Source organism: Lissotriton vulgaris, chromosome 3_1 (genome assembly GCF_964263255.1).
Source record: "Lissotriton vulgaris chromosome 3_1, aLisVul1.2, whole genome shotgun sequence".
Classification (NCBI taxonomy): Eukaryota; Metazoa; Chordata; class Amphibia; order Caudata; family Salamandridae; genus Lissotriton; species Lissotriton vulgaris.
In genome coordinates, this window is record NC_141689.1 from 1,928,232,309 (window position 1) to 1,928,247,097 (window position 14,789).

The 14,789-nt window shown below is 41.0% G+C and overlaps 1 protein-coding gene across 1 annotated transcript in view; it reads right to left on the reverse strand.

Moving 5' to 3' along the window:
- SPOCK3 (SPARC (osteonectin), cwcv and kazal like domains proteoglycan 3) overlaps positions 1–14,789 on the reverse strand; it is a 1,207,618-nt gene that overhangs the window by 708,407 nt on the left and 484,422 nt on the right. The window contains exon 3 of the mRNA XM_086962399.1: positions 1,781–1,895. Coding sequence (XP_086818525.1) covers positions 1,781–1,895 — 115 coding nt within the window. The remainder of the gene's footprint in view (positions 1–1,780; positions 1,896–14,789) is intronic.

Consider the following 14,789-nt stretch of genomic DNA (forward strand, 5'->3'; position numbering starts at 1 on the left):
CCCAGTATGCAAGGGGAATTAGTTCCCCCTCTTCAAACATGCACGGGGGCTGCGTTGCAGAGAGGTGTAAAAAGGGTCGTGGCTAGTTAGATGGACTCACTATAACTTGCGCGTGTAATGCACTGCTGATGACGTCACATATTACATCACTCATGACATGGTCAGTGACATCACTGATGACATCACTGATGACACCATCCAGTGAATGTGTGCCTTTCTGAAAAATAAATATGTTTTATATATGTATATGTAAAGGTCAATGGAAGAATAAATGTTTAAATAAGTGTATATATATATATACAGATAGATAGATAGATAGATAGATAGATAGATAGATAGATAGATAGATAGATAGATAGATAGATAGATAGATAGATAGATAGATAGATAGATAGATAGATAGATAGATAGATAGATAGATAGATAGATAGATAGATAGATAGATACATAGATAGATAGATAGATAGATAGATAGATATAAAAAAACATATACATATATTGGTTTTTACTTAGCTGATAAACTGATATATACTTCCATTTTCATTGTAAAGGTATCCATGGTAAAGGCATATGTGTGGTAATGACTTGCATGGTAATGGCAATGAGTGGTAAAGGTATTGCGTGGTAAAGGTTGCATGGTAAAGGCGTACATGATAATGGCATGCGTTGTTCCGTGAAGCATCCCACAGTAGCTTGAACTACTGAAAATCTCATTATGATGTATTGCTACCACAATGGTTTTGACTCATCTGTATCAATATGTGTGACAATCAAATTGAAATCCGTAATTATGTTCAACTTCTGAATTGAATAAACTGTAATTAAAAAAATATGTACATTCAGAGTTTATTGCTGTGAATGATCAAGTAATAAAGGCAAGAAGGAACATCTGTTTCATTGTAGTTATTTGTGGTAAGTATCTGGAGACTGGCAGGAATGTAACTGAATAAGTCTCATCATAGATACACATTTCTAGATTGTAGAAGCCACTCTTATTCAAACATACGTTGATGCAGAATTAACACTTATTCTTATTTATGCGAGCCCTGCATCACTTTTACACCATGTAAAGTGGTACATGCATTATGGATGGCTCCAATAAAGATTAATGAGGCCATGCAAAGCCTCATAACAGAAGTAAGGTGACACAGCGCAAATCACTGCATTGCCTTACTCTGCACCTGGGAGTTGGGGTAGGTTTTCCTACGCAACACCCATGGATTTTCATGCTGTCCAGGATTTACAAAGTAATGTAGACCTGGGGATGCACCAAATCCAGAGGCGAGTCGTAACAATAAGAAATACGTTTATTGCTCGTGGTTTTTCCCTCTTTCCATGTATACTGCATTCTGCAGCACACATAGAAGGACGAAAACCTTCATTGAACTGTTTTTGTCCAGGAAGGTGCCTTTTTCTGCACAAAAACAATCCTGCCTGCAATGGAGGCAACTGTGCACCATGGTGCAAGGGTGCCTACGTTGGCGCTTGGCGTTCGAAATGGCGTGAGCGCGGGCAGAAAGCATAGGAATGCACCATATCGCTTAAATACGGTGCATTCCTGGCTTTTCTCTTTGGCGTCCTTGCCTCGGCGTCCTTGCCTCGTCGTCCTACGCCAAAGTGGCATACATGAGGCCCTACGTGTATCTGTTCGCCTTCAGAGAAGCACGTGGTGTTAAAACATCTATTTATAGCTACAGTATATCAACTACTTGGAAGAAGAAATGGACGACGTCTTTGAAAAGCATAATATGCACACATATATTACAGTAATGGGAGTTACCTGTGTGTCAGTCTCCTGTGACTAATGCAAACTGCTGTGTGATGGTCACGGGCAATGCAGACTTTGTGGCGGCTGCATTTGACCTTCAAACACGGGTCTTTGGCTGGATCAAGAGCTAAAAGGGAAGAACACGCACACAATCAGAAAACAGTCCACCTGTGAGCGGTTTTACGAAAGCGAATACTTCTGTAATGAAAGGGGAAAAAAACACTAAACAGCTTTACCACATGGTCACATGTGGGAGAACATGCGAACGTGTTCTGATAGGAATGCTTCACGAGGCATAAACTATTTCACTTCATTTTCACTCCCTGACACCCCAGGAGTCAAAATAACTGGTAAAGGTGACGGCAAGAAGCAAATGCCATTCAACCTTTCCTCGTGGGCACGACCTCACCATGGTCGTGCCTTTCATGAGTGGCAGATTCAAATTGATATTCTGTGCGCGCGCTCTCCAACACTTCCCCCTGTGACTGTTCTTTGGTTCCAACCTTTGTTTCTCTGACCAATGGTGCAGGAAATCCATCTATCAAGCTGAAATATCGAACACACAAAAACTGTGGACATTAACTGATGCAGTAGAAAATTAAATCTGGAGATTAGAAATTGTATTTTTAGGCTGGCTTTCCATTTTTGTAAGGTCAATCTATAAATGCTGCAAGTGAACGTTCGGACTGAGTAAAATTCTCTGACATGAAGGACAAACAATTTAGCACACTATGACCCAGATTCACAAAGGCTTAGCATCCGGTTAGTGTTACTTTTTTAACACAAACCCAACGCTAAACCTGTTTAGGGATTAACAAACCAACGTAAATTTGTATTTGCACTAGCTTGTATAGAAAATTACCACAAAGTAGAACAAAACACTGCTTTTGCATTACTTTGCCTCGGGGGCGTTACGCCGGTTACCTTCCGAAACGTGCGTAGTTCTATCTACCGCCGACCCACCTTTCAGTCTATATTGATTAGGACCCTGATGCAAAAATATGATAGAGAAAAAAAAATATTATATCATTTAAAAACAACATTATTATGTTCTAATCTCTCATCCTACATCATTTTACGTGATTATGCTTTTCATGGTATAATATGTGTAATGGCATTGTGAATGTAAATAAATATATATAGGAGTGTATATTTTTGATAATGTGGATAAAAAGATAAAATGTAAAACAAAATAAAAAATATATGTTTAGGATAATATTTAAGCACTATGTCGATTGATTCAATGTAAGATGTCCTGATATAGTTTTCGTCATTTATACTTGCTATTAACTTGACTTGGGCCTCATTTATGAGAAATGACACATCGCTGCGTGAAAGCAGTGATGAGTCACTTCTCAGTGCGCACTCCTTGCAACATTCCTGATGAGTCGTATTTAATATATGACGCATCATGTCGCAAGGAGTTACAGATACGTCAGTATTTCCGACGTATCTGTAAGTGCAAAAGTGACGCATTGCTGGAGTGTGTCACAAAAGTGAAGCAACTCCAGCAATGCGTCCTTTCACATGGGGCAAGCCCCATGTGAAAGAGCCTGCGTCAGTCTTACGCCTGCTGTGACACAGGCGCAAGATTTTGACGCAACAGCGTCCTAAAATTGACGCAGTGAAATCTTATCGATTTCACTGCGTCGCTTCTAGACCCTTCCTTGCGTCAATACGCCCCCTTGCATACAATATACCTGGTGCATATATAATGTGGCGCAGGGGTTTACAAAGTGACGCATCTACCTAGATGCGTCACTTTGTAAATATGGCGCAACAAGGCGCATTTTTTACGCCACTAGTGCGTCACAAAAAGTGACACACTAGCGGCGTAAAAGTGACGCACAGCCTCATAAATGAGGCCCCAAGCTTCCAAAGGAGCGGAAGGGAAAAAAAATGCGTCATATCATGTTACATTTGCTGCATTCCTGCCCTTTCACATAGTCTTACAAGTTGACTTGCTGCACTGCATGAAAGATTGTTAAATTTGCCCGGCTGTGACTGAATTTAGACTGCTGACCATTCCGTAGCAAGTCTTAGATTACACTAAGTATAAATAATATAAAATCTTAAGAAAAATCATTCATCACATTGGCCTCCAGTCACATTCACAGGGTATGAACAATGAAATGCATTTTTCTTGGGCTTTGTGAGTAGTGCACAGAAGCTAGGAGACAGGATGCACATTCCCCATGAGAATATGTACACGGTGACCCTGGATACACAGCTGTGTAAATTAATGGGTGTTAACCACATTCATGGGATGATGTAAAGTTTAATTTGCAGCATTAACATACGTGTCAGATGGAAACTTTAAAACAGGTGATGAGGTGAAGTGTAAATACCACCTCCACTCCATCAAGCAAGTGTGGCAAGTGAACTTGTTACTGCATGGGGAAATGGCTGAAGGTTATATCGTCCAAAGAAACATTTGAAAAAAACAGTGCAAAGTATTGACTGTTAGTAATGTTAGTTCTATGTAGCAGTGAAATTTTAGATTTGTGCCAGAAACATTTAAAATGCTGTGAATTTCTTGTTATGTGACGTTTGCAAAACTTCACAATTCTGCAAGTGCAAATGTATGTAACTTTTACCTGTGGCAAAATGGTTCACACAAAATCATGAAATCTGTCACTGAAAGAAATGTTTGCTAAAAAATACTCCACTATTGAATTTTGCATAATTTTTGTGTGAAGTGTGCACTCGCATAAAAAAGTCTTAAAATAACATCAAGTTACATCAGCGCCTTTAGAACTTCATGGGGGAGTAGTGCGCTTTACAAATTATAATATTGATTGATTGAATAACATTTACTGCCACATGCATAATTCTGCAAAATTTCACAAAAGAGTCATGACATTTCTTGACTTTTTGTGAAAACAAGCAATGCAATTAGAAAAAAAAAATGTCTTTTTTCACCCCGATTTATTTTGGACTGATTCGGCTGTGTGTGCACTTTGGACCTTAAAGCATATCGAAATTGTCAACAATTTGAATATTTAACTAACCAATAAGTCCCTGGTATATGGTACAAATGTTATTAGTGGGTTGCTGCACATGTTGTACCACCACTAAAGTGACAATGCAAAACCTGATGTTGAACCTGCCTCCAGTAACCTGACTGTGCAGGCTCAAAGTTCAAATTCCGACTGTCGAAATAACCCCCTTTAACAAGCCTAGACCTATCCCTTTTAATATTATTAAGTTACCACTCAGTAAGTTGTAATGCCCTGTGAGGCAGGGTGTATGATATTTGAAAGCCTCTAACACTATTTCCATTCCACCACAGTAACCTGTTCCGAAGGAAAGCATTGAGAGTTAATATTAAAATAAAGAATGTGACCTAGGCACAGAAACAGGCAAAAAGGTCGTTCTTAGATTAAAAAAAAAATATATTTATTACAAATCCAGTTAATTGGCAAAGTAGGATTTGTATTAAATATTTTACAAAAGGCACTTTTAAAAAGTACACTTTTTCTGCCTAAAGTCTCTCTGAGCCCATTTGCATGAGTTCCAATTGTCACGTAAGAGTTGAATAGCTCCCTGCTGAGGTGTGAACTTGCTGCTAGTGCTGAGACAAAGACCTTGAATGTGGGAAGGTGACCTGTTTCTCTGAAAGTATGACCATCTCGGAGTGAGGAACTTATGTATCTTCAAAGAGAACTACTGTGCCACAAGCTGATCTAGATAACACCTGTGCCTGTCTTCTCCTGCTTCCTGTTTGCCAACCAGCCACCAATCCCAGTGGAAGAGGAGCGGACCCCATAACCAGTTTTGGGAGAGCACAGAATATGGAATGCTTATTTTCATGGCTACACCTCTAGTGTAGGCACAAGTTTTCTGCACAAGGGAACAACGCTTTTATCATCTTGGTTTTAAGCTGAGAGGAATTGTTTGCAGTGGGGCTCACAGGAACAGCTTCTGCAAAATGTTGGTACGATTACCCCAGAGGATATTTTCCTTATAGGTTAGGTCATAAGAGGTAAGTAATGCATGTATGATATAAATAACAGATAAAATGCTAAAAGTGCCCTATTTTACGAATAGCATTTATAACATAGCTGTTCTCTATGGTATGGAAGTTCCTGCTGCAGTTTTGGGTTTTTGGTTCTCTAAGAAACAAGCACTACTATAATCCAATTCATTCATACTCCATAATTCTACCATATACAAAAATAGATTTTGGTGAACTCTGCCAGGATTTGTGACCTACATTTCACATAAAATTTAGAATGAGGCATGCTCCTCTTTGATTCAAATTGCCAGTTTGCTGGCACACTGACATCTCAAAACTATCACCGTTGGCACAAAACATATTTTCTCAGGTTTCCTCCACTGCCTAAAAGGTAAAACTAGTTAACAGTGAAAAATAAACAAAGTGGTTGTTACTTGTGATCTACTTGTATTATTAATTCACAATATGTTAAGCAATGAAACGATAAACCTTCAGCATAAAAAACATTAAGATGCCTGTCAGTACTAGAAGTTTCTGGAATTGGAAGAACATTACAAACAAGGCAGCCAGCTCCAGTTAAAAGCAACTTTAATTAACCTTCCGTTGTTATAGGAACCAAATTATAACGTTTATTTCGAACACACATATATCTTTAAGAATAAAGACATATTATAGTTTAGAAGTAACATATTTTTATCCTACATTATTTTTTTCTGGCACATAAAATTATACCACACACTTTATACATCTGGAAGGAGGCTAGGAGTCACTCCTATCGATTGGCTAGTGCCAGGCAGAAATGTGACACACTGGGATTCCTCTTCAGATCATTACCGGGCATGTGAAAGACAGAAGCCAACTAGACCTGTTGTTGAGTCCTATGAGGAGTACCCTAAGGGCTGGATTTCCTTCCACTTGTACCCAGGACTAAGAAGTAGACTCCAAGGAACAGCTGGCTGACATTCTGTTCAGCTACAAGTACACAAATGGTGGAAAAAGTCATATTTCCTAGAAGAGCCCAGCGGAACAATTCCAAATGAACCTGCCGCATACCCTGTTGGTGGTTTCTGTTGGAGTGAGTCCTGAACCCCAAGAGTTATTCCTGAAGTCCTGGAAACCTTGGATGGTGTCAGTGTGTACTCCTGCCTAAACCTAAAACCTGGAACTTAGAAACTTTTCAAAACTTTTTGTCTGAAGAAGCGACCAAAGACTGGGACCAACTTGCCAAGCTGATCCGCCGAGAGTGTATTGTCAGTGGTCCTGACATTGCGATAGCTCCCACTATGTTCTTCAACATAGATTGAAATCCTTTTAAGGGAGCTTGATGCTGACTGACATCTGAAAATGTGAAATCATCTTCAGATACAAACTGCAGCCTTGCCCAGCTGCGGAAATGTGACTTCCAGAAAAGAATCTAAGTCTGAAGGTGGAAATCCTCCGATCGACATCCACAGGTTCCTGGGTGTAAAATCTAGGCTTTTCACCCTCAGAGCTTTTCCCACCTTTATCGAAGACTTCACCAAAACCCTGTACTTCAACAACCAGTGGCCGCCAAGCCCATCTTTGCATCATGCCTGCAGTCTTGTCCCACTGATGTCTATGCATGCATGACATTTTTAAGTGTGAAGGTAACTTTCCGACCAGGACGAATCTCATTCTGCATCCGTAATCTAGCGCAGTCGGCCTTAACTTACACCTAAGGACTAGATGACCACGGTCAATGCTTAACACTTTTAGGTGCTATCATTAACATTTTCATTATCTTTATAAAATGTAGTGGAATTTTCATTATGTTGTATTTTTGAATTTTTAACTCCTTTGATGCTTTGTATACTTTACACATGTTCTTACATTAAGACTGTTTGATCTGGGCTATAGGTGCCGGGGTTGAGCTCAAGTTTAAATCACTGAAACCTTTAGTGGGCCTAACAGCAACTGTGACTTATTACTTTTGGTAATCCACCATCCACCCCCAACTAATATTCTACTTTTTCACAACAATTTTGCACACCTCTAAGTAAAATTGGCTTAACTTGCTGCAGGATAGAAATACTGGATAAGCAGCACAACATATATTTTTTGCCACAGAAAAATCACTTCCGATTCCATGCTCTGTGCCTTTAATCCACCAATGAATCTCAAGATCGGAGTTACAGCACCTTTTTGAAATACTGTTCCAGGAAATATAATGTCTTTTAATTTCTCAGTGGCAAAATCATGCTCTAATAGGAATAGTCGAACTTAACATGCCAGGCTCAGCTAACTTCAGAAAGGACAAGAAACTCCAGAACTATTCCAGCTTCCCTAGTCCTACTTCATCAATGAGATATGAAGTGAGTTCTGTAGCACGGTGAGCACGAGACACATTCCTGGCCATACCCATTGCGCTTAGGACGTGTAGAGAATTAAACAAAAACATTCATATTCCTCAGTCACTTAATGAATCATCTTACTTCTCTCACAAAACTAATAAAGAACATACAGCAGAAGTTCACACTTCACAGAGACAGAACATGTTACAGCATTGAGAGGAGCAGTTAAACTCTCTTCATCCCCAAAAACCAGGTTCAGTTTGGGAGGTAGAAGGAAATCCTATACTTTTTATTTATAATATCCTATATAAATCATTGATTAAAACCTCTCCCTATACAAATAACATGCACAGTACTGATCAGAATTACATGCTACACAAACTCTACATTTAGAATAGAGACCATTGCAGTGCAATACTCAATTCTCCTGTACAGATTTGAAGCAAATGGGAGTAGAGACACTCTATGGCAGGAGCAGTGCAGACTTCTGTGCTTACCATAGGCAGTGCACTGGGTAGTGACGAACATGAAGGAGTCACTAAAAGCTTCAAGTTGGATTGAGTTGGATACATTTGAAAATCTTTAGATTATGCCCGCTGGCCTCCCTGTCAGCACCTATGCTGTGCAGTGCTGTGCACTTGGAAAGATACTAAGGACGTGCTGCAGAGTCCTGTCTAGCTTCTGCGGACACTGCTTTTTTTGGAGCTATTGGGGGTGAGGGCTTAAGACATCAAGGACGGCGTACTCACAGCTCACCCTGTCCAGAGGAGTGCCAGATCAGGATAACCCTTCCAGCACGCCTGCACGCCAAGATACTGTGTAAAATGAAGTCAGCACCTCAGGCACAAGCCATCAAATGCCTTCAGGGCAGCACGATTTCTGCTGGAGTTGGACACTTTACAGGGACAGGGGGCAAAGGGCAGCCATTTTCAGTCAGAGAAGCTGCGATTCCATAAATAGGAGGTGAATACAGAGCTGTTGCTGTCACAGAGTGTAAGCAGACCTATTGTCTTGCCCTTAACATGCCATGGCTTCTCTGAGGATAGAGGGAGAGAATAGCAGCGCTATGAGTATGTCCACATGACTGAATTTTCAGATCTGACACTAACCTGTACTCAATATCATTCTATTGAACTCAGCCTGTTCCCTAGAGTCATAGGAGAAGTTCAGCAATCCTCCTTGCTGGTACATGAAGGGTATCTCTCTTTTGTCATGAGTTTAACAGTTGGTGAAGCACACAAGCCTTAATAAACCTATTGCAAACTGCTTAACATTTTCACGTGCTTCTATGTTTCGTGTCTAAGGGCCAGATGTGCAAATCATTTTTCCGGTCACAAACCGTTTGCATCCAGTAAAATGTTTTTTTTTTTCAAATGTACAAAATACAAAATGCGATTCTGTGACTTGTTCCCGAATCGCAATTTGCATATGCAATTCGGTATTTGATCGGAGGGTGTTTTCATGGACATCATTTAGGGGTGCCAAGGGGTCGAAACTGCGAAACCTAAGCCACCCTTTGCGACCCCTGCCACCTTGCTTGTGACCCCTGACTGTTTGTCAGAATTGGCAAGTGCTCTGGTGACATAAAATCAGCTGCAACGTGAGAATCGCTTGATTGCGCTGCTGTGCTGAAGCTCTGCTTGCAAGGAAATCATGATGACCTGCAAGCTGGGCCTGGTTGGGTAAAATACCTTGTCTCACGTGTTGCTATGGTGACTTTGGGCCTGGCTGGCCGGTGCAGTCCTTAATTTCATACATTGTATGGATCTGCTGTGGGCCTGGGGCAGGAAGCTGAAAGAATAAGTACAAAGCATGTGCAGCATGGCTGGGCAAGATTGGACAGTGACTAACTGCACGTGCTGCATCTAACAGCACACATGTGTAAGTGCAAGCGCACACCTGCTGCACCCTACCCTAGCTGAGGAAATGGTGCCTGCTGAGGTATATGTACCACCATGTTTGGGACTACCAACTCAGCCTCAGGGCAGTCCATTTGGTAGCACAAAAATGATGATGGCCCTGGAAAAAATTACCCTATTGCATCACAATGATTCTAAATAGGTCCTAAATTGTGACCTACCTCAGTAATACTCATGAGGTAGTTCGACTTGCGACTAACTAGGACTCGCTATTTAGAAATAAAAAAATTGGCCATTAAGAATGCTGATTTCCTAACTGATTTGGGTTTAATCGCAATTAGGAAATCGGTATTCATGATGTTAGTAGATCAAGCCCAATGCGTATAGCAATGGAAAAGATGATTTTTTTCTGAAACTGACTCATTGGAGCCTTCAGCTCGAAGTTTCTACAGATTGCGATTGACTTTATCAGTGTGATTCTAATCTCTGTGTCAATCACTGTGAACATCCTACTATCTGTGATAGAAATACCCCAGCTATGTAATGTATTTCAATAAAAAATAAAGGGGCATATTTACAAGCCCCTATCACCGCCACAACATCTCGTTCAGTGAGGTTGTGATGGCAATAGGGGCATCGTCTTATTTACAAGGCAGCGTTAAGACACTTAATGCTGCCTTATAAATAAGGCATCCTTTCATGCTGTGTTTAGTGTGAAAGGGAGGGCAATGGGTGTTGCGGAGGGCGTTTCCCCGCAACACCCTTTGATTTTGATGCAGCCCCCTATTTACAAAAGCAGCATAAATAGGAGGCAGCGCCAAAATTAAGACCAGGGAAAACCTGGTCATAAATAGGCTGAAGAAGGAGAAATGCTTTAAGCCTTGTGCAGCGCAAAGAGAAACAGCAAATTGCCCATGATTGTTTATGTACAGGAAGGTCCCCTTTCCTGCACATAAATAATCATTTTTAAAAACCGCAGTTTTGGAACATAGGAGTTACAAAACAGCATGAAAACGAATGTTTATGTGCAGGAAGGGAGACCTTCCTGTACATAAACAATCTTCCCTTCAAAGCAGACATTCTCGAGCTATGGTGCAAGGGTGCACCATATATCTGTACATATGGTGCAGCCATGCGTTTTTGAAGTGGCGGAGTGTTACCAGGAAGGCTACCGCCAAACTCCGTCATTTCATTGTAAATATGCCCCAAAGGCTTTAAAAATGGCAGCCTTCATATGCCTTCATCATATTACAGATCATAAAAGTCACAAGAGATCAGTAGTGCTTGTGTGATATAAACAACAGATAAAATGCAAAAGTAGCCCTCTTTTACAAATATCTGACTTTTATAACATTGCTATTTTTTACAGCGCTTCCTGTTGCATTTTGGTGCTTTAGTGCTGTAGATAACAAGCGTTACTACTATCCAATTGATTCATACTACATAAATCGACCCAATACAAATAAAGATTCGTGACTTGCATATCACATCATCAAAAATCAGCACGAGGGACGATTCAAATGGCGCACTGAAATCTGATACTTTCACAATTTGCAGAAAGCATACTTTCAAGAGTTTCATCTACTGTCTAAAATGTAAAACTAGTTAACAGTGAATATTAAACAAGATGGTGGTTACTTGTGATCTAATATTATTATTAATTCATGTTATGTTAAGCAATGCAGCGATAAACCTTCATAATATAAAACATTAAAATGCCTGCCAGTGTTAGATGTTTCTGCAATTGGAAGAAAATTACAAACTCATAATTCACAAGGCAGCCAGCTCCATTTAAATGCGACTTTAATTAACATTTCTTTGTTATAGGAACCAAATTATAAAGTTTATTTCAAATACTCATCTTGCTTCAAGAATAAAGACGTATTACATTTTAGAAGTAAGATATTTTATCATGATTTTTTTGGGCACATAATGTTACAAGCAGGCCCTTAATGGCTTGTTAATATATGTTTTATGGATTTGTTCACAATATTCTGCACCCCCTCAGTGATTCAAAATTCTTCCCTATCCAACTACATTTTGGAAGGAGGGGGCATGCCGCATATGCAACGTGTACTTAAACAAACCAAAAATAACATAATCTCTCTTAATTAAAACATTGCATTTTGTGACAATGACCACACAAGAGAACCCAACCGACTTACCCGAAGCGCTTTAATTGGACTAACGCACAGCTAGGTGCCACAAGTTGTACCAACATTGTACAATGTTTACACTGGTTTCAGACAACTTTGCACAGGGAACAATATCCGATAAAGGTAACACAGACCACATAGGAGTTAAAAATAAAAATATAAGTTTTAATTTATATGGTGTTGTTTGCACAAGGATCAAGTGAGCAAATGTAGAAATATAGATTCAGAGGAATGGATAGCAACTATAGTAAGCTGGAATGTTCGTGGCATGAACAGCCCTCATAAGCGGCATTTTTTTAGAATAATTAATGGGCAATAAAGCAAAGCTGTGCTTAAGCGCATTGTGTTGGATTCAATTGTATTGACCACCCATCAAACTTTGATTTATGGGGTTGCGATAATGGGAAAAGGGTGTAGGAATGAAAACATTTTGAGCAATGTCCGATAGTTTGTGGAGGTGGGTTGCCACACATAGTATATACAATTTTAAGCCATCTCTAATAAGTGCTATTTATGGGCCCAGGAATGGTGATCCTTAAGACTTTCAAATTCCTTACTATCAAATTGGGTGGTTGGGCGTGAGAATTACTTCTTATGAGTATTTTTGTATAATTGTATGATACATTGTAGCCTAGATATCTCAGAAAATAGGCCACAAACAGAACAATAAATCAAGTAGTACTTGTAAATACCAGCGTATCACCTGTGAAGGTATGCAGTTGCAAGGGTTGCTGGGCAACCAGGTCTTAAGACTCTTCCTGAAGTCCGTCAGCAAGGGTGATGTATGGAGGTGGAGAGTGAGGGTGCTCCAGGACTTGGTAGCGAGGTGGGAGAAGGGGCGGCCTCTGCTGTGGCTACGGCAGATGTGTGGTGTCTCTGCAAGGGCAAGTGAGGTGGAGCGAAGGTTTCTGCATGGCTGGTGGTTCAGGCAGTGGGTCGTGTATGCTGGTCCTTGGTCTTAGAGGGATTTGTAGGTGTGTCAGTAGTTTGAATTGGTATCTTTTCTGGACAGGGAGCCAATGGAGGTTCCTCAGGTGTTGGGTGATGTGGGTCCATTTTGCAGGTGGAGCATAAGTCAAGCCATTGAAATTGTATTCTCTGGAGTCTTCTAATGAGTTGTGTGGTGGTTCCTGCATACCGTCCATTGCCGTAGTCCAGACAGCTGGTGATTAAAGCTTGCGTGACTGTTTTTCTCGTGATTATGGGGATCCATTTTAAGATTCCTCGGAGCATGTGGAGGCAGTCGAGAAGTCAGAGGAGACTGTGTTGATCTGTCGGTTCATGGGGAGTTTGCTGTCCAGGATGAAGTTGAGGTTTCAGGCATGGTCTTTTGGTGTGGGAGTAGGTTTAAGTTCAGTGGGCCAGCCAGCTGCCGTTCCAGAGGAAGACATGGTTGCCGAAGATCAGCACTTCGGATTTGTCTGTGTTGAGCTTCAGACAGTTTTCCTTCATCCAGGCTGTGATGTTCTTCATGAAGTTGTGAAGGTTGGTCTTGGTAGTGGTGGTGTTTGCAGTGAGTGAGAGGATAAGCTGGGTATCATCGGTACTGGATATTCTGTTAATATTGTTGGTTCTGACGAAGTCGGCTAGAGGCATCAAGTAGGCGTTTGAAGAGGGTGGGGCGGAGGGATTAGCCTTGCATTATGCCGAATATGGTGTTCATGGGTTCTAAGGTGAACTGGGGTATTTGTTTTTTCTATGTACGTAAAGGAGGAATTATGCAATCTATCTGAGTGCATCTCCCTTGATTTTGATCTGATACAGTCTGTTGATGAATGTGTATGGGCTATGGAGTTTGGACAACTTGTGGAGGATCAGGCATGTTAATTCTCCTCTTTCAAGCAGGGAGCGAACTTCATCTGTGGTGGTGATCAGGGGGGTCTTGTTGCTGTGGTTGGCTCGGAAAATGGATTGGGAGGCATCTCGGTGGCTGTTTCACGAGCTTTCTGTTGATGGTCTTCTCCAGGATTTTGGCGGGGAACGAGAGCAGCGAGATAGGGCAGTAGTACTTGAGTTTGCTAGGGTCTACAGAGGATTTCTTTAGGAGAGGCCTAACATCTGCATGTTTTCATCCATCGGAAATAGGGGCTGTAGTGATGGATGCATTGAGGATGGTGATGAGTTGGTGGCTGATCTTGTTGCCCCCTAGGTTGAAGATGTAGTGGGGGCAAGGGTCGCTTGGTGCTTTTGAGTGGATGTAATTCATTATAGCTGTGGTGTTCAGTGTGGTGAGCTGTACCCATGCAGTGAGATGTTGTTGGGGGTAGAATTCCATTGGAGTGAGAAGGCTGAGGAGATTGTGGGTTGGGACTCAATGTTCCTGCTGATAGAGGATATCTTGTTGTGGAATGTATCACTAGAGCATTGCAGAGTTTCTGTGAGGGAAGGAGCGTACTCTTGGTGGTTGTTGGGCAGAAAAACTTTCTGACAATGATGAAGATTTCCTTGGTGTGGTTGACGCTATCCTCAATACAGTCTGCAAGGGTGTCATTTTTCACATCTTTTAGTCATTGGAGGCCTTTGCTGACGGCTGATTGAAGGTGGATTGGTCTAAATTGACTCTGCTGCTGTGCCATCTTCTCTACAGTAGTTTAAACCTGCCTTTCATTATACGGAGTTCCGGTGAACTAACTTGTTTTGAAAATTGGTGGGTTCTGGCTGGTTTGATGGGAGCAATTTGGTTAGTGGCATTCGTGAGCCAGGTGTTGAAATTCTCAACTGTTTGTTTCAGGTTGG